This window comes from Pieris napi, chromosome 14, assembly GCF_905475465.1.
Source record: "Pieris napi chromosome 14, ilPieNapi1.2, whole genome shotgun sequence".
In the NCBI taxonomy this organism is placed as follows: Eukaryota; Metazoa; Arthropoda; class Insecta; order Lepidoptera; family Pieridae; genus Pieris; species Pieris napi.
Window position 1 is genome coordinate 11010962 of NC_062247.1, and position 19954 is coordinate 11030915.

The following is a 19954-nucleotide window of genomic DNA, read 5'->3' on the forward strand; positions in this document are numbered from 1 at the left end:
TACATTGTAAGAGAAATATATTGTGTTAAAATTGCCTTACGGATTCGAAAATTTTCAGGCTTGCTTCATTATTTACGTTGCTTATATATTTTAGGTGTACACACAATTGTTACAGCTTCGTCGTTATACTACTGATAATTTTAATTAATCGTGTAAATTAAATCGCTCTTGTAGCTGTGTTATAGTAATAAAGTTTATTTATTTTACATTCTGTATCAGTTGTTCTAAATTTCAATGTATCTTTGACAGAGGCACCTGTTTCATTATTTAAAGGTAATTTATATATAGGAAATAAATCACAGCACAACTTCATTCAGCTACAAGCAGTGTAAATATTATTTCGGAATGCGCTAAGCTGTATTGATATAAATATCATACAATTCACAGACGCTCTTAATTTAAGCAGTAACAGATCAGCTTATAATTTAATGTAATCTATATTCAGTTAATTAATATATTTTGTATTTTTTTGTCCCTCCCTCCATTTCTAACATTTGTTTCCGATAACACGCTAACAGACAAAAACGTTAAAAGCATTGTGTGGCCCCCACCGAACCCCCCAGAAGACGATACACCTTTACAAACTTCTTCAGAATACGCTCCCAGTAATCCCACAGGAGATCCCGCTTCCTTTACAACAGGCACATTGTTAAAGAAAGCTACTGAATCTAAAGTAGAGAAAGATCAAATTGTATCAGGTGACCAATTTATATCAACATCACAAGAAAATGCATTCTCTTCTTCTGTCTCATTTTCATCCGCTTCGATGTCTACCGCAATAGCAGATTCATCATTTACCAAATCATCTATCCAAAGTGAAGAATCACAAGTAGCGAAAGAATTTTCTTCGTGCACCGTTCAATCATTTTCGGAACAAGCGTCATCTGAAGGACGGACATACATGTCATATCAGACCCAACCATCGGAATTTCAATCAATTGGCACCAATGAAACCAAACTTATGGAAAAGTCAATGCATGAAACGAAAGGATACAATGAGAAATCTACTATCAAGGCATTCCCATCAAACATGGATGCAGCAGCTCATTCTAGAAAATCATATTCCTACGAGACTCAACCACAAATTTCACAAAACAGAGGCCAATTCAATTATAACAACACTGAAACACAGAATACTTTAATAAATCTCGGCGATAACATTTCACATACACAACCGCAGAATATATCTACACCAAGTCACGGAAATCCAGGTAAGGGTTCTTTGCAATCTACAGGCAATACTTCGAAAGTATCGCAAAAAGATACGCTTTCTCAAAGTTTTCAAACCTCTAAACCAGGTCAAGTAAAGCCTTCTATGTCTAGGCCGACCAATAAAAAAACTAAAACAGCAACAGCAACTTCAAACTCTGAAAAGAATTTCGACATATCCCCGATGGTGGCGGCTCTGACCACAATGCCTGATAGACCTTTTACACCTGTTAGTAATATATGTAAAGTCGACAATACTTTGTTAAATGATACTGATGTTACTTCTTCTATTTCTATGTATGATAGTAATAAGAGAGATTTTCAATCAGTGTCTTCCCAACAATTTATTCCACAGTCAGTACTTAATGAATTCGAAACGAAAGACAAAGAACGCTTTAATACAAGTACGAATAATACTTGTAACAATTTGCAAACAAGTTCTCAAGTTTCTGCTTTTCGACCAGTTGGTCAATATTCATCGCAACAATTGAATTTTACGTCTGTAAATGATAGTAGCATTAACACTCAATCTATGTCATCCAATTCACAATCTGCTACAACTTGTGCATCATCTAGCTCAACGCATACAACCCAAAGCTATTTTGAACAATTAGACCAAAAACAGACCTCATTATCGACCACAGTCTCATCACAACTATCGATACTTCCAGGTGATATACCAGTAAATAAAACCAAAATTATAAACAAGCCCCAATTTAAACAGGAAGTACCTTCCTCTCCAAATGCTTTCGGTGTTTCACAAGAAACGTTTATTCCTGTAGTGAATCCTGAAAATAGAAATACGTCCCAACAAAATGACTCTCCTACTATTGTAGCTCCTGCGCCATTACATCCTTTGAAAAGAGAACAAGATATTAAGATGTCAGTTAGCGAATCGCCCCAAACGTTACAGAGTAAGATCACACCTATTTCTATGGTTTCTCAACCTGTTTCAGATGAAAATACCATAAGAACATCACCACCTCGAAGTCGACCTTCGACTCCAAGCCTTATAAATAAACCTGCACCTATAATACCTCGGTATCAGATGAACTTAGTTACTATGGAACATTATGCTCCAGAAAGTCATACATATCAGCCGCCTGGAGGAGAAGGCAGTCGTACACCTACTCCTAAGCCAAGATCGCGAACACCGGCTCAAGGGCCTTCTTCGAAAGCCCAAGCCCCACGTATTAAAGATTATTCTCAAAGTAATTTCGGCCAAAGTGAAACATTCTCACACCAACTACCATCTACTTTTCAAAGAGATCTTTACCCAGGACAGACACAACCAACCTTTTATGAAAATATACCTCCATTGGTTCAGGAAGAAAATCGATCAAACTTTGAAAGACAGTCTGAAAGTTATAACAAAGGAGACATGTCCGTAAAGCAGGATACTATGATGAATCAAAATTATGGACAAAGACAGATGGAGTCACAGAATGTGGCAGAATATGGGCATACGACAGTGCAGACCACTAGAAAAACCTTTGAAGAATACGAAAGCGCTCAAACTGCTAAAATGATAGAAATAAAAAAAGGTGGCTTCGCGTCTTCTGATTCATATCAACCAATAGAGGCATTTAATCGTCCATCTGCTATTAACTTTAAGCAATCTTTACCTTCACCTGCCATGAGTTTTTCGCCTTCTACACAAAATTTCTCTTCTAATACTACTAATGAAAATGTGGATACCACTAGACAAACTCATACAAGTACGTTTGAAATGAGTCCTTCAATTTCTGGTGCTAACCGAGGTCCAGTGTGTGATCCTACCCCATCAACAGGTTCCAGTGTAGGGGCTGCCGCTCGTGGCAAAACTTTTGGCGTGTCATCGGCTCCAAAAAGGGGGAGGGGAGTTTTGAACAAAGCTGTGCTACCAGGATCTCGCGTTCCTCTTTGCGGTTCTTGCAACGGAAACGTTAGGTGACTAAGTGTTGAAGCGTGTGAAACTGTTACTGCTAGCTGCATGTAGAGTAGGATTTACTTTAGTTTTAAATTAATTAGTTATAAGAGCATGCATAAATGCTAAGAAACTTTTCTTCTATAATTGATTTTATTGACATTATATAAGAAAAGTTGATATACTTAACAAGCTTTTAGTGTGTGTTGTTTTCATAGATGTTTTGTTTTTTCTAACAGCTAATGAAACACAAAACACAGCAAGTCCTCACAAAATGGAATTTAAAAGTCCAGCTGAAGAGCGCCTGATAAGGAAAATGGCCAAAATGGCATTAAATGGATATGAAATTGGCATACAAAGAAAAATAAAACCCGCCGATCATATTCAGTCAATGGCCGATCGAATACAAGACACAATTGTAACAAAACATCCTCTTAATAATTCAGACAATTTGACTTCTGGTGAAAGCAGTCGAGACAACACACTTACGCGACCTTCAAAGAAAGTGCTAGAAAGGGGATTTAAGCATGAAATCAGTCCAGTACATAACAATTTGTCCGCCAAGTTTATGAATAACAGTGATGATGCTCCTATTCCACCACCACTACCGACCACACCTATCCCAATATTTAATAATCATAACTCTACAATAATCGATGATCCAATTATAAAACCGACTTTTAATCACACTGAGAAAATTCAAAATGGTAACGGATATTTAAGTTCCGAAGAAAGTAAACAGAACAAAATGGAAAATAACTCCATTAAAACTTTAAAACAGAAGACTGGATTCAATAAACCATATGAGAGCACACCCAATTACGAAAACAATAAGAATGACACAAAACTTGATAATACGTTTTCTAATACAATGTCAAAAAGGAAGTTATTTGAAAGGAGCGATGCTATCAACGATACATTCAGTTCTCTAGATTACAATACAATAAACAAAGGCTCCGATGCCAACAAAATTTCAGAAAGAAACGGCTCCTCAAATTTGATAACTAATAAAAATAACATCAACAAGCCGTTGGGTAATGTTGAGAACGGAAAAGATTTTATAAAAAGTCAGGGAGGGACAGACAACACACGAATCCTTAATAATAGCTTGCATGATAATTCACTGTACACTTACCCTAAATCCCCTAAAATCGAAAATAACCATAAGAATGTACACGAAACAAACGGACACGATCATCTAGATTCCAATACTACCAAAAACGATTCAGAAGAAGTCGTTGTTAGAAGACGTGAAAAGAAAAACATTAAGAAAGACGATGGTAGGAGAGACTCTCATATAATCGCGAGACCTTTAAGTAAAATGACTTCAGTGGATGTTTCTGATGGACAATACATATGCCATGTATGTGACAAAGCCATAACTAGGTAGGTAACCTAATATACTCAGATTAATAAACCGATTTACCAGCAACCAAATATGTAATTGAATCATGGATATTGAATTTCTCTTCACACTTCTTTTTAAAGTTTTAATTGTTGAATTACATATTTCTTGTGCTGTAAAAACATCAGACCTTCTATCTTAAAAAGTACCTATTCTGTGAAGAATTGATATTAACTTGTGTGCATAATTTAGCATGGTTTTTGTGGCATGTGCTACAATTTGCAGTTTAACATTAAATTAAGTATTTTATATTAAACAACTGAGATTATTTAATCATTAATTAACACTAAATGGTGTTTATTATTAGGGGCCCATTCATAACGGCCTTGGGACGCATCTGGTGTCCCGAACACTTCATCTGCGTGAACGCGACATGTCGCCGTCCCTTGCAGGACATTGGATTTGTCGAAGAAAACGGTCAATTGTACTGCGAGTTCTGTTTCGAACAATATATAGCCCCGGCTTGCGACAAGTGCCATGCTAAGATTAAGGAGGTAAGCGTACTTTAAAATAATATTAAAATTATTTTGAGTTTAAAATAAGCTCGAAGGAAGAGCTTTTCATTATATGATAATGTTACTTCCACATCTGGGTGTACAAGATATATATATGCTGCGTTATGCGTACTAAACTTTTTTTAGTGTAATTTCAGGTTTCTTATTTATAGTTCATCATATTTAACATTTTACTCAGTAGGTACTGGGTACGTGAGATTAATCAACGTTTCTATTCATAACATATTTCTGTATGAACCGGGTGAGCTAAGTCTATGGTAGACCAATCAATTCCTTCTGGCATTCTGGCATTGTCAGTCCATGGGCAGTCGTATCACGTATAACAACCACATTTCTAGCTATTTGCCCCACGTTCTGAGTCATCTATACTGATGAGACAAATTTTATTTTCTCTTATTATTTAGAATTTTCATAATTCCTTTTCATTTCAGGATTGCCTCAATGCTATTGGAAAACATTTCCACCCCGAGTGTTTCAGCTGCGTGTACTGCGGGAAGCTTTTCGGGAACAATCCATTCTTCTTAGAAGACGGTTTACCTTACTGTGAGGCAGGCAAGTGGTCAAGAGTTTAATTTTCTTTGGTTTCGCGAGTACTACACATATTAAATCTAGTTTAACTCTTATTTAAGTTATATAATAATGCCTGTCTATATCCGATTGGAAACGATTTAATGTAGTGTCTTGCGTCTTTCAGTGTAACTTTACAGATATTTTAAGTATCGAAAAATGTTGATATAATTAACCTATCATGCTGCACGACCTCAAATCTCACGTTTCCCTTTCCCCCCAGTTTTTATTTCCAAGAAACCTGGTGCCCAGAGACGCGGACTTGCTTTGTAATTCGTAATAATCATCAATTAAACAGTCTCGTGCCTTCTAAAGAACCATTTCTATACATTTTGTTTTCTATAGAACAAGTTTTCAGTACTTCAGCAAGCTAAAAGTATAACTGACTATTATAAATGAACATCTGAATTCTTAATTCTGAATGAATAACTGAATGATGCGACTATTCGATAACATAGTTTAAAATACTCTTGTATTCTTTTGTATTAATATAATTCATGAACTGTGATATTAGTTTTCTTTTTATTTAAGAATACCGTTTTGTAATTGTATAATTTTTCAGTATTACTTGTAATTGTATTTTTGTTGATTTGGCGCACGATTTATTGTAGGTATTTCATTTTTATAGTTATTTTCTTACTAGGGTTGAGGTTAGGAGAACGCTTGTTAGCTATTAGACCGCCTGTTGCAACCCAATAATCTATGTTATATAGGTAATTAAAATTACCAAGAAAGCAAGATACAAACAAATTTTTGATGATAATATTGACGCTCTAGCGATAACAACGAAATTATTGCAGTTATAGTATAGGCTGTATCTAATATTATTTGTTATTTATAGACTGGAATGAGTTATTCACGACGAAATGTTTCGCGTGCGGTTTCCCAGTGGAGGCCGGCGACAGGTGGGTGGAGGCGCTCAACAATAACTACCACAGTCAGTGCTTCAACTGCACGGTGCGTATGATGAGAGGAAAACACGACACTTACAAAATATTTAAACCATATTATGGCAATTGTGAAACATCGGTGTTTTATAACCAAAAGTTACGGGGAAATTGTTGAAATCCTAACAGTGGTACAAAACAAGTATCGCAAACAGAATAATTTTAATTCTTAAAAAAATAAGAACTGGTTGTTATTTAAAATAAAAATGTTTATACATTGCATTATGTAAGATTTTAAAATAGGTACGTTATGGCGAAATTGAATAAACCCATTCTGATTTTTTTAGCCCTAATTCAATTTGTAACCCGATAGAAGAAACTACAAAACGAAATTTTAAACTTAACTTAAAATCTATTTTTTGGGAAAAATTACGACGAAATTGTTCTGGAAACTGGTTCCTAATAGTAGTTCGTACAAACCGAAATTTTTAAAACAGAATAGTTCATTTCTTTAAAAAAATATTTTGGAATAATGTCTACTGTCTTCTATTTATAGTGCCATAGCCACACCTGCCGTTCTTAAGACGTTTCACAAACATATAATAGTCAAAACAATATCCAACTTACACAATCCCCCTTTGTGATACCATGAATGTTCTGTGTCCGCGACATTGTGTTAATCATTTGTTAACAGAACACTATCCGATAGGTTGAAGTAGGTATTCACACACAACCTCGTCATACGCTGCCATTTAGTGCTATGTCCCCAGGAACTAATCGTGTGTGTTAAATTTTGAATATTCGAGCCTTTAGTGAGACCCATAATGATAAATTCGGTACTCCAATTCACATCAATAAAAGATTCAGTCTTGCGATTCTGTAACTCACTTTTCGAACTCGCACAGCTGTTTTCTCAGCGGCGGTCGCGCTGAAATCAGTCGTGAAGCAGTCATTTTATGATTTGTAATCCTGATAAACAATAAACTATAAGCTACAGAATGCCAAATCCCTCCTTATCAGAATGCCAAATCGTAAAATGACTGCTTCACGACTGATTTGATCGCGCCCGCCGCTGCGAAAACCGCTGTGCGAGTTCGAAAAGTGAGTTACAGAATCGCAGGGCTTGTCTAAAGGCTCGGTATTAACATTGTTTTGTAAAAACCTTCTAAGGAGTTTAGAAGGAAGTAGACGTACCTAGTAGATGCGTGTGATGCCTGGGATTGCTAGTGTATGTAGATGACCTGTACATATTTGTTTTGTGTCAGTACGTTTTGGCTATTATATGTATTGTAGAATAATTATGTATTTTACGTTTGGTTTAAATGTTTATATCTCCAAATATTAACACAGAATTACAACAAAATATAACTACAACTAATGTATCCAGTAATGTGTGCCTTACTTCTATTTTATTTGTTAAAGGTGTGCAAAAAGAATCTCGAAGGACAGAGTTTCTTCGCCAGGGGAGGAAGACCTTTCTGCAGGGTTCACGCCCGCTAGAAGCCCACCAAAAATTGTATACAACTCCGACACTGTTTATTCTACCGTAACTTTTCGCCCTGTCTCTGTTTCTCCTTTCGGTCCACCACAACGAACCAGGAAATTGGAAACGCCCCTCCACTTCGATGGAGAGCTGTTTTCCGATATAAGGAGTACTGAGGGGAAGTTACTCAGCAAAGTAACCATAGACCACATACAAAGCTCTACGAAACACGACGTTACAGATTCACCTAATGTGTCTGAAAGCTTTGGACTCAACGGTAAAGCGTTGGTCGATGATATTGTCAAAACAGAAACCATAACCAACGAAGACGTCATCAAAGTCAAGTTCACACCGGTTCGGCCGGAAATGGATTCACTAACTTCACAATTTATAAAAAGATCGGTCACCCCTGTCAATTATCTGAAAAATGACTTTGACGATCTTACCAGTTATAAAATTGTAAATTCATTATGTAAGGAACAGTTACTTCAACCGGACGGCGTTATTGACAAATTCGAGGGCATGAGAATTGAGCGGGAACACAGTCCATTAGCCAATACCTTGATTTCGGAAAAGCTAATCAAGATAGACAGTTACTTACAAGAAAGTTTGAATAGATGTTCCGAAGCTAAAGACACAGTCCCTCACGAGGTAAAGACAGAGACAGAGACAGATGTAACTAAAGATGTAATAGAGACACAAAACGATGACATCTTAATAAATCAAGTTAAAATCAGCGAGACTATTCCTAAATATGACGCAGAAAACTCAAGTAAATCTCTCCAAACTCCTAAAGAAATTAAAAAGTCTAAAAACAGTGTCGATAAAAAGAACTCAGGAGTATTAGGCACTATATATAAATTGCCAATGCATTACCATGCGGCAATCATATGTTTTTTACTAATTGTATATAACCTTATATACCAATATATAAAACAAAATTGCTACGGCAATCGTGCCACAGTGTAGAATCTTTTTGTAAGTTGGTAATACTAGTCAAAAATTGAAATCATAAAAATCAACGAAAATCCAATTTCTATTTAAACTGTAAATAATTCTTATAACTTTTAATATTTGCCAATAATATTTATTAATTATGTAATCCATCCAAATTGTGGAATACATAACACAAGATTAATGAAATTGAACAAATTGTTATTTGACAAATGCTTGGTGTATTTCACAAATTGGTTGTCTTCGTTCATCTAACTCTTCGGTGCTTATATTAAATTCTGCTCGTAATATTGTGATAAATATTTTGACATATTTTTTCTTAAGGCTTTGTACACAGCTTTCGGAATGTTTTAATCAACTAACATTAACAGGATTAATTGGATTTTAAATGGTGCACCAATTTAATTTTATCATTATATTTTATACTTGATAAATTTAAGATGACTAAATGATACTATGAAGTCGATTCAATTAAGTTAATTTGTTTATTAGTGGTTACACTACTTATCTAGCTTATAATACCATATTAGTTAGTATTAAAGCATACAAATTTTATAATGTGAGCTTAAATAAAGTATTTTATCAAAAAATTGTGTTTTATTTTTCTATACTAGTCCTAGATTTCCTTAATAAGATGTAAAAGTAAAAAATAAATCAGTGGCGCTACAACCCTAATTGGGTCTGTTTTTTTATCATTTGTCAATCTAATAGGCTAGTAGGTGATCAGCCTCCCGTGCCTGACATACGCCGCATATAATTCTATGAGCGTTTCACTACTAGCGTTTAAACTAGGCCTAGCCTGTATCTAGCTAGTTCCTTCCAGTGTCATCAACAAATTGGTTAAGTTGTTTGTCATTAGATGTTTATTCGGGTTATATGTTTATTAAACTAAATGAAGGTAGAATCTAAATAAGTGGTTGCAATTGGTTAGACCAGAGTTCCCCAAACTTTTTTGTGTCGTAGACCCCTTGCCATGTTTTTCCGTGTTGGGTAGACCCCCTACTTACCTGATATTGATTTCCTGTAAATTTCTAACTGTTAGACCAGTGCAGATAGCCTTTAAAATAAATAAAAAGTGAAAAAAATTACAGTAGGATGAAACCCATTAGAAAAGCAGGGGAATATGATCAAAATGAAAGCAAAAATAAATTACGGTCGATCTGAGGTCGGGAAGGGGAAGGGGGGGGGGAGTTATAAGGGTAAAAAACGGTTTATCTCGATTTCCGGCAAAACTACAAGTCCTATCGAAGAAAGTTAAATGGCAAAGTTGGAGGTAATAAAAAGATCTAAAACTTTTGTATTCACACATTTTTCACATAACCTCAAAATTTATGTGAAAATTTCAAAAAACCAAGTTTTTGGTTTTTTATTTTTATCTTTAACAAAAAAATTTTTTTTTTTACGAAATTTGGTGAAAACTTACCTTTCTATGTCCCAAATACACTGTAATTTATTTGATTAAAAATATTTATTTGTTCACCTTATTTTGAATTAATATCGAAAAAACACCCTAATTTTCAATCGCAAATTCTGACGTCAAAATTTCAGCTTTTTTCAAAAAGTTGGTGTGCTTTCAGTTCGTTGAAATCTCTACTTTCCTATGGTAAAAAAAATATATATATTACCATAGTAAATCTTCTCAGAAAACGCAAAAAATCGTATGCAGTAACGCCCAGACCTGTCATCCCCTTCCCTACTTCCCGACCTCAGATCAACCGTAATTTATTTTTCCTTTCATTTTGATCATATTCCCCTGCTTTTCTAATGGGTTTCATCCTACTGTAATTTTTTTAGGTTTCAAAAATTATCGGCACTGGTCTATGTAGTGAAGTTTAGTGTTAAAAACTTAAAGTAAAAACACATGTCAATTTATACATTTATTAATTGAATTTAAATTAAAACTACTCAAAATAAAATGTTGTATCTGTTATGTAAAATATACGTAGCATAAAATAAACATAAAATAAAATAACATAAGCAATAAGTCAATATTTTTAGTGAGAAGGATGAACCTGATGCTAATAGGTTAATCTTTTTCTTCCCCATTTTCATTTCATGGACCCCCAAATTTTTTTCGCTGACGTAGACCCCTTGCAGGTTGTCATAGACCCCTAGGGGTCGATATAGACCACTTTGGGAAACACTGGGTTAGACCGTAGTTAATGTGAACTTCGACTAAGTTTTTTAAGTCTTGTGGATGAGAAACTTGAATACGAGATGTGAATTTAGTGTCGTTATTTTGTATTTTAATTAAACTTTAAACAATTTTAGGGACTGAAGATACCCACCCATTGAATAATTTTCGCTCACACATAGATTTCATTTTTAATTTTATGCACACGCTCTAAAATAATACATACTTTTATTGCACTGAACGTGAACTAAAATTAACTAAGAGTGGGAAATAGTTGTTTGCCTCATTTTTTAATAAATAAATGACTTTTCAGTGGATCTTGAAACTTTTTTAAAACGTATAATCATGTTTCAAGCGCAGAAATAAAATTGCGTAATATTTATTAAGAACAATCAGTTTTAATAACATGTAAATAATAAGAATATTATTAACAAAAATTAATGTAGGTATGTGAATTATTTTAAATATTTATATTATTTTGTTCTCAAAATAGTAATTCATAATAAAAACGTTAAAAATAGCTTATGAACTTCAGTAATAAAAAATAAAAAAAATGCCAAAGGTAGGATTTGATCTCTCGACCCTATTCGCGTAGCAGAAACGTGCTTTGCACAGCTCATCTGCCACACCGCCAAGCCGCAAGCGGCACTTCAATTTTCAAAGTTCGTCTTCAGAGCGCCCATAAAAACTGTGCTTACCTACGCCTGAATTCGTTGCCAATACTGTCAAAGAAATTCTATAGAATAACCACGCAATTTTTTGAAATTTCTTTATCAGCAGGTGTTTTGAATTTAAGAATTCTATTACGACGAATTGTTCAAAGGCAAAAGAATCCCTCTTTAGCTAAATTCTTCATCAGCGGCAAATACGTTAAGTAGTTATCAAAATATGGTTTATAATTTTGTAGCGACATACACAATCTGCGTTTACAAATCACGTACCTACATGTCATCATGGCCTAAAACGCGCTAACCATGTTTAATTATGGCTGCTAAGGATATATATACATATATGTCACCGTAAAATTGTAAACACCGTTAGATTGTAATATATCTCGCGAGATTGTAAACTGTCGAAAGATTGTGAACCTCAACGAACTGCTTACAATTTAAGGTATTATTATTCGGTAGTTATATGAAATTGTTGGGAAGTAAAATTAATCTGTAATTGACCAAAGAAGTTTGAATGATAACTAAGTTAGTGTAGTACAATCTACCGAATAATAATACGTTAAATTGTAAGCAGTACGCTGAGGTTCACAATCTTTCGACAGTTTATAATCTCGCGAGATAGATTACAATCTAACGGTGTTTACAATTTTACGTTAACATATACGTAAAATTCTCGACCTTAGCCACTGGGGCGAAGCCAGCCAGTCAGTGGTTAAACTGGTCGAGGATCCTCCCTTTAGGTTGGAGGAACAGTTCACCATCACTACAGAAAACAGGTAACAAAGGATTGTATGCGAGGATCCAGTTGAAGTAAATCTGATTGCAAAGTGCTTTTTCCACTTTGTAAGATTAAGATTGTGTAATTTCCATTGCAATTCTCTCCTGCTTGGTTTCTTGTTGAACAGTTTCATTATTTTCCATGAGATCAATAATAGGCAATACCTGCTGAATCCTCATCATCATTGTCATAGAATTTTTCTCACAATGATTCTAAGTACATTCTGGCTTCTTCAGCAGTCTAAATAAAGTTAAGATTTTGGTGTTATGGAAACCAAGGCGCCATAAAGACCTAACAAAATGCCCATTATGCCTTAGACATACCACAAATATTTTTAAAAAATATTTAATAAAGGCCCTTTGAAATTCTCTGCAAAATAAGATCTAGGCTTGTAGCTTTACAACAAATTAAAAAAATTATCAGAAGTTTTTAGTTCTCTGAATAAAACCTTTTAGTTTATCCATATTAATATCACAGATACTTAATGGTTCAATGATAATAAAATCACAATCTCCAACCAAGACTTCTCCTTAAATATAATATTTGGACTACATACTACAGTACCAATATATTGGAACCTAAAAGAAAATAATTGAAATGAAAGAAAGTCTAAAACAACTCAAACTAAATTGTAATTATAATAGGAACCATACTGAATAGGAAGCTTTTAAGGAACCAAAATAAAAAATAAAACCTAAATTTGTACCAGTATTCAAACTAAAGCTAACCATGAAATATTAAGGTATTTTCTAACTTTGATTGATCAGGATGGCAAAAGATAGGATGTTATGGGAAGGTGTAGGAATGACCTAGAACCAGAGCTTAAAATTGTTTAGTATGTAGAATTAGGATTAAATAGGGGAAATTAATGAAAAATTAAATATATCTTTAAAGACATATTCTATGTATATTTTATTAAAAGACACAAGAAAGAACAGTAAATAATTTATTTATATATTTACAATATTATTTAGACAACTAAATATTGATTGACCTACCTAATTATTAAAATCTATTCTAAGTCTGTGAGTGAACTCCTTTCAGGCTCTTCATCAAAGAAAAATCGATACATTCTGAAACAATCAATTGAAAACTATTTTATTAAACATCATGAGTCTTATGTTATATGTAAAAATAAATTAAAATGATGAGTAAAACATTTTTTTACAGAAAGATCAATCCATTATAGACAGTAAAGTCTCGTCCAACGAAAACTTGTTATTTGTGAGCTATAAATGAAAACTGAAGTTATATAAACATTTTGAACATGAAATTAGTGACTGATAATTATAATATTATTCATGTAACTAAAAATAACAAACAAATATACAGTATTTAAAATTTTCTTAACCTACATAGATAAATTTTACAATATTAAAATAAACAAACACCCAGAATAAATATATTACCGTTTCCATTCAATCCCCATGCCAATAAAAGAAAATGTAAGAAATCCATGCCACAAAACTGTAAACAGTGGTTCGGGTTCTCTTTTATGACCAAAATTTTTATATGTTCGTTTATCTACCCGGTACACTTCTCTTAATTTACGCAACATTTTAAGACTAGTTTATATTTACAGTATCGCTAAATGAATAATCTCAAAAAACATTAATTTCCTTATTCTAGCATTCTACTAAATCTGTGATTGAAATGGAATTGGAACACTATGTCCGTTTCCGTATGTCGTCTTTATTCTTAGTAAAACTTATCTGTGACAAGCTGTATTCACTATTCAGTATTGTGTAACTGTGGCACAGTGGCTAGTGGCGTAGGGGAACTAACAACGAATTAGGGATTTTTTCAATGTAGTTTAAGTTGTTTTAGAGCATACCCTTGCATGCACATGCATCATAATCCTAAGTACCAACGTACCTTTCTTAATTTTGCACATGGTATCTCAGATTAGTAACTTGGTGGTTAACCCCCCCCCCCCCCCCCCCCCCCCCCCCCTAAACAAGGAAGAAACAAGATGTTTTGGGAGGTTTATACGACGATTTTTCTAAAAAATCTTAATTTATTTTAATTAATTAATAGAACCCAACCAACAAACTAAAACAAATGGCAACTCCCAGCGTGGCTATAACTGAAATATCAAAACTATGATACTTCAAGATAGAAATTTTCTAATCTGGCGGTGGCCTACGTAATTTTCAAAATCCGAGTTGGCAACACTCGTCTCACGTCTGGCGAATGGCGAATCTGCTGGCGAATGGCGACAGGCGATTCTTTCAATCTGTCACCCAGCGCCAAAGCGAGTGTAGCGCGTGGCCGGCGTTCCATTAATTTTTTTTAAATTTTAACATCACAGTGAAATTTAATTAAATATGAATTTACCGGGAGACATACAGGCAGAAGTGCTTGGAATTGTTTACGAGTTCCTTTTATCCATTAATAAACCGCTGGCGCAGAAGTTTCAAGCTAAGACACAAGCGGTAAGCTAACCACATTTTTGTACACCACGTGTGAATTTTTATAAGACCACGCGGAAAAAAACTTCTCATAATAACTTTAAAAATTTAAGTGCAAATAAAACAGATTGATTGAATTGCGTATTAATGTAGTGAAGTGATTTGTATTATTATTATAAATTTTTAGTAATTTATTTTCAGTTAGCCATAACTAAATTTTCTACTTTTCTACGTTGGTCATCCTTGTTTGGTTCAATATAATTTAATTTATAACTTAATTACCCACCTAATTATTTTATATTTTTATCTTTTTAGAAAGCGAATCCTGGTTTACCATCACTGACAGATATAGTAGCTCAATACAAGAAACTCAACAAAAACGACACTTCAGCAAAACAAATAAATAAAAAACAGGCTGAAAGGTAAGTGTATTCTCGATCTTATACTGTAAGCCCACAGCAATTAAATTTCTTTATTGCTCCATCAATTCTCTCAACTGGTACAATCATATCATGTGTTGGAGTTTAGCCTGGTTTATGACTGTTAGGAATAGCAAAAATTTAAAATACGTCTGCACTGCTCAAAGTGAATTCATTTTGTTATAATTTCTAGGCTTTAAGGTTAAAAATAACCTCTACCAAGAAATGTTTTATTTTAATGTAGGTTATTTAAGTGTAATGCCATAACACCACAATATACTTTATTAATCTGGTAGTAGATATTCTATTCTATTTTTAAAAATAAATATTAATTTTATCATAAATATATGTTACCTGTATTTGGTAAGTTTATTAACATTAAACAAACTTAAACCTATAAATGGTTCTAAACTATATTATTTTTATGAATTGTTGATAATTACAGCTCAGACGATTCTAGTGATGAAGATGAACAGCCACAAAAGAAAACACCACAAGTTAATGGAAAAACACCATCCAAGGTGAGACAAGTAATATAGGGTATATTATTAGACTTGCAACAAATATCTGGTATTGAGTTACTTTTTTATGTTCTCTATGTATATCTTTTTGATTATTTGGATGTAAGTGTTACTTTTGCTGTAGGAGATATATAAATTTGTTTTGGGCTTTTAACTCATGTTTCAATTAGTTTACCCAACACTATCAAGGTCACTGTCAATATCTGTAAAACTGCCTAATATATACATAGAAAATAATGTTCCTCAATACTGAAGTTGCTAAATTTTAAATAATCTTAAAAATAAACAATTTTTTTCTGAACGGCATCTAATTATTTTTAAACTTGCTACACATGATATTAGTTGATGAGTGGTGTCAGTCCATGGATCAGAGTCAGATATTTTTTTAAACCCAAGAAAGCAAAGAAAACTGAGAAAACCATTGAATACTTTAGTGGTTGTGTGGTATGTGCTGTGAGGCTCTTACCAAGACAACCAGGCTCTCAGACCCCAGTTTAAGCTCATGTCAGAGTATATTTTATGTTGCAAGTGTTATAATAATCTTATTTTATTAAGTATATTGTATATCAAAATGATGTAAAATTGTAATTGATTCACAATGATATTTCTATATATCGTCACTACCTCTGATTTATTGTAAATATTTTTTATAAATTATTGAATGCGAGACATTATTTTACAACACTATCAACATTTCAGACATCTGTTCCGCCTTCAAAAAAGAAACAAGAGTCTTCGGATGACTCTGACAGTGAAGATAATGCAACACAGCAACCTAAAAAACAGCCTGTGAAGCCACAAGTTGCAAATTCCATACCAAAAGCTGTGAAAAAACAGGAGTCATCTGATGACAGCTCGGACTCTGAGGATGAAAAACCTAAGCAAGCACAGAAGCCAGTACCGAAAACAACTCCAGCCAAACAAACTCCTGTCCAAAATAACAAAGCAGCAAAAAAATCATCTTCTGAAGATAGTGATGACAGTAGTGATGAAGAACCGAAGGCCACACCAAAACAGCCTACTAAAGCCACACCAGCAAAAGTCACTGCGGTTACACCTAAAGCAAAACCTAAACAGTCATCTTCAGATGATAGTGATGACAGTGAAGATGAGAAACCTCAACAAAAACCACAATCTAAGGCTCCTGTTAAAGCCACACCAGTTAAACCTGCTGCAAAACAATCATCGTCTGATGACAGTGATGATTCTGAAGATGAAAAGCCAAAAACAGCTCAAAAACAGACCCCAAAAGGTAAGCAGACTCCAGTCAAACCTACTCCCAAAAAGGAATCATCTGATGACAGTGACAGCAGTGAAGATGAAAAACCTAAACCCAATCAGAAACAAGTAGCAAAACCTCCAACAAAACCTGCTGCCACACCAGCAAAGGCTAAGGAATCATCAGATGATAGTAGCGATGATGAGCCTAAAAAAGCTCAAAAACCGACTGCAGCTAAACCTACTCAAACTGTAAAGGCAAAACAAGCTTCATCAGATAGTGATGATAGTAGTGATGAGGAGCCACCAAAAGGTAAAAAACCAGTAGCAAAACCAACACCAGTTAAGAAACCTTCGAAGTCATCATCATCTGATGACAGCAGTGAAGATGATAAAAAAAAACCAGCTCCTAAACAGGCAGCTAAGGCAACACCTAAACCCAAGGCTAAGGAATCTTCATCAGATGATAGTGACAGTGAAGATGAAAAGCCAAAACCAACACCAGCACCAGTAAAAGCAAAAAAGGAATCATCAGATGATAGTGATGACAGTAGTGATGATGATAAACCCAAGGCTGCCAAAGTGCCAAAACTCTCGGCTACTCCAGCAAAGTCACTAAACACACCAGCTAAGAAGAAGGATTCCGATTCTTCTGACGACAGCGATGAAGCTCCATCTGCAACTAAGATTGTCAAGAAAGCTCCAAAGGTTTGTAATTAATTACAATTTGTTTCTTTTCAATATAATCATGTTTTACGAAACTTCAATTGTTATTATGTCACTTTTCAGGAAACTGAGGAGAATACTCCACAAGGAGGAGGCAAGAAAAGAAAAGCGTCGGAAATGGAAGACGCAACACCTGCTAAAAAACCATACAGCAACTTTGTAAAGGTTTGCCTAACTTTTGAATTTTACAAGTACACTATAATAAATAAATAAATGTCTTCCGAGTAAATGGTTAGTCTCAATAAATATTAGCCATTGTCAAATTTCTTTATTTGTTACTTAAAATAAAGTTAAAGTGACAATTCATTCACATTTCAATATTAATTGTGAAGGTTGTTCTTGAAATTTAATGAATACTTATGATAATTTTAGGGCACTGCTGTAGTGTCAACACCCAATGAATCTGAAAAGGTTAATAATAAACCGGTTCCATTTAGAAGAGTTGTATCAGAGAAAGTTGAAGTGGATCCTAGACTTACGGACAATTCGTTTGAAGCCAAGGTAAATGCCCTAAAATTTTAAAAAGCCAAGGCAACTCTATGTATTATTATTATTTAAAATTTGAAACATGGCTAATTTTGGGCATTTACTTTGTATTATAACTCATAGAAATACATAGGGTTGTCTCGGTTTTTAAATTATTTTCTCTCAAACAGGAAGGGGAAAACGGCGAAGAAGAAAATGGTGAAGATGAAGCTGATGGACAATCAAATGTATGGCAGAATAAGGGCAGAGGTGGATTTAATCGGGGTGGTTTTAATGACAGAGGGGATCGTGGAGGAAGGGGAGGTTTTAGGGGTCGTGGGGGATTTAATGATAGAGGAGGCAGAGGAGGTCGTGGTGGTTTTGACCGTGGAGGCCGGGGAGGGCGTGGTGGTTTCGACCGCGGAGGCAGGGGAGGTAGGGGTGGGGACAGAGGCGGATGGGGAGGCAGAGGAGGGGATAGGGGAGGACGAGGAGGCAGGGGAGGTGATAGGGGCGGCAGGGGAGGACGCGGTGATAGGCACTCTTGGGGAGGTGGAGATAGGGGGGGATTCAACAAAAACTTCAATGACAGAAAGAGCTTTGATAGTGGAGAAAAACAAAACAAAAAAATTGTTTTTGATAATTAGGTAAGATTTAAGTGTATACAGTATAACATTATGATGAGAGCATCATTTTTAACACTGTACTGTACATAAACTTTTAATAATGTTGCATGTAACAGTCAACAAAATGATTTTTCATTGAAGAAGAAATTCATGTGCACATTATAAATCAATATCAATTAATTTATGTACATATAACTAGCTAGCATTATAATTATAAAACGAAATAATGGTAAATATGAATAGAATATACCTTAATGTTGTTATATTTGTTTACAGAAAGGAGCGCGTGGCTCATGGGGTGAGCGTGCAAGCATGGACTTGAAGCATACACGCGGCAAGTCATTCAAACATGAAAAAACTAAGAAGAAAAGAGGGTCATATCGAGGTGGTGTTATCGATATGGGGGTGCATTCTATTAAATTTGAAGATTAATTAATTACCTTAGTTGTAAAATATATACAAATAAACACCAGTGTTTCAGGACTTATAGCATTTAACATAGTATTAAAATATCTATAATTGATTAGTCTTTAAGTTTTAGGTGTTATTTACCTAATAATTGACATTTATTGTTATAGTTACTATGTGTACACATAAGTAATTATAAATAAACTTTAAGATTTATTATTGTAAATATTTTACTTAAGCATAATTTCAAATTGTAAATAGTTAGGTCCTAGTGAGAAAATGTTTGCTTGTGTCTTATTTCTTAATTCATACGCTAATAATTTTTGGTAAGGACCGCCTCTTGATAAATGCAAATGGTTTTATTTTAATAAAATGTTCTGAATATAAATACTTGTTTTTTCTTAATTGTCGTACGTAAAACATTACGTCTACGTAGTTATTTTCTAACAAAATCATTTGGCTGAAATAGTGTAATTTTTTAACATTAATTTACATACAATTAATATTGTATATTTAAATAATTAGAAAGAAACGCGACTTTGTTATACTATTTTAGCTCAATGTTTCCAGTGTTTTCAATCAGTTAATCAAGTCAATTCGCGTTATAATCGATAAAAGTTTTTTTTTAATTTCAGTATTCTATTGATCTCA

General features: G+C 34.1%; 2 protein-coding genes and 2 long non-coding RNA genes across 17 annotated transcripts in view; 3 read left to right on the forward strand and 1 right to left on the reverse strand.

Annotated features, from left to right (window-relative positions):
* Positions 1–8695, forward strand: part of LOC125056112 (PDZ and LIM domain protein Zasp) — a 53388-nt gene extending 44693 nt beyond the window's left edge. For 3 of the 11 annotated variants that reach the window (XM_047659055.1, XM_047659057.1, XM_047659062.1), the window contains 6 exons: positions 519–1211; positions 2166–3138; positions 4828–5014; positions 5467–5587; positions 6444–6559; positions 7912–8695. In XM_047659055.1, the coding sequence (XP_047515011.1) occupies positions 519–1211; positions 2166–3138; positions 4828–5014; positions 5467–5587; positions 6444–6559; positions 7912–7989 (2168 nt within the window). In that variant the 3' untranslated portion in view covers positions 7990–8695. Of the gene's footprint in view, positions 1–249; positions 274–518; positions 1212–2165; positions 3139–3354; positions 4502–4827; positions 5015–5466; positions 5588–6443; positions 6560–7911 lie in introns of all 11 variants that reach the window. The other 8 variants (XM_047659056.1, XM_047659059.1, XM_047659061.1 and 5 more) reach the window with 8 other exon arrangements.
* A 3014-nt stretch (positions 8696–11709) lies between these two features.
* LOC125056247 lies at positions 11710–14061 on the reverse strand. Of its 3 annotated transcripts, XR_007118030.1 has the most exons (4): positions 13919–14061; positions 13508–13582; positions 12958–13087; positions 12433–12878 (listed from the first exon to the last, which is right to left on the reverse strand). It is a non-coding gene; the product is annotated as an uncharacterized LOC125056247 (long non-coding RNA). The 3 variants fall into 3 exon arrangements; XR_007118029.1 differs by lacking the exons at positions 12433–12878; positions 12958–13087 and adding an exon at positions 11710–11782; XR_007118028.1 differs by having other exon boundaries at positions 12433–13087.
* On the forward strand, positions 12427–14105 carry LOC125056249. The gene is made up of 2 exons (XR_007118031.1): positions 12427–12507; positions 13680–14105. It is a non-coding gene; the product is annotated as an uncharacterized LOC125056249 (long non-coding RNA).
* A 623-nt stretch (positions 14106–14728) lies between these two features.
* On the forward strand, positions 14729–19691 carry LOC125055886 (nucleolar protein dao-5). Of its 2 annotated transcripts, none has more exons than XM_047658570.1 (7): positions 14729–14944; positions 15236–15342; positions 15785–15860; positions 16560–17786; positions 17868–17969; positions 18177–18305; positions 19172–19691. In XM_047658570.1, exons 1-7 carry the CDS (start codon positions 14837–14839, stop codon positions 19325–19327), a joined length of 1905 nt encoding a protein of 634 aa, XP_047514526.1. In that variant the 5' UTR covers positions 14729–14836; the 3' UTR covers positions 19328–19691. The 2 variants fall into 2 exon arrangements, with proteins under 2 accessions (XP_047514526.1, XP_047514525.1); XM_047658569.1 differs by lacking the exon at positions 18177–18305 and adding an exon at positions 18461–18916 and having other exon boundaries at positions 19172–19392.
* Positions 19692–19954: the final 263 nt, after the last annotated feature.

Excerpts from the sequence above, each read along its gene's own strand:
- LOC125055886 (XM_047658569.1), top strand. The coding sequence starts at position 14,837 with ATGAATTTACCGGGAGACATACAGGCAGAAGTGCTTGGAATTGTTTAC. Across the intron at positions 15,343-15,784 it reads AATAAAAAACAGGCTGAAAG|CTCAGACGATTCTAGTGATG; the intron begins GTAAGTGTATTC and ends TGATAATTACAG. Across the intron at positions 15,861-16,559 it reads ATGGAAAAACACCATCCAAG|ACATCTGTTCCGCCTTCAAA; the intron begins GTGAGACAAGTA and ends TCAACATTTCAG.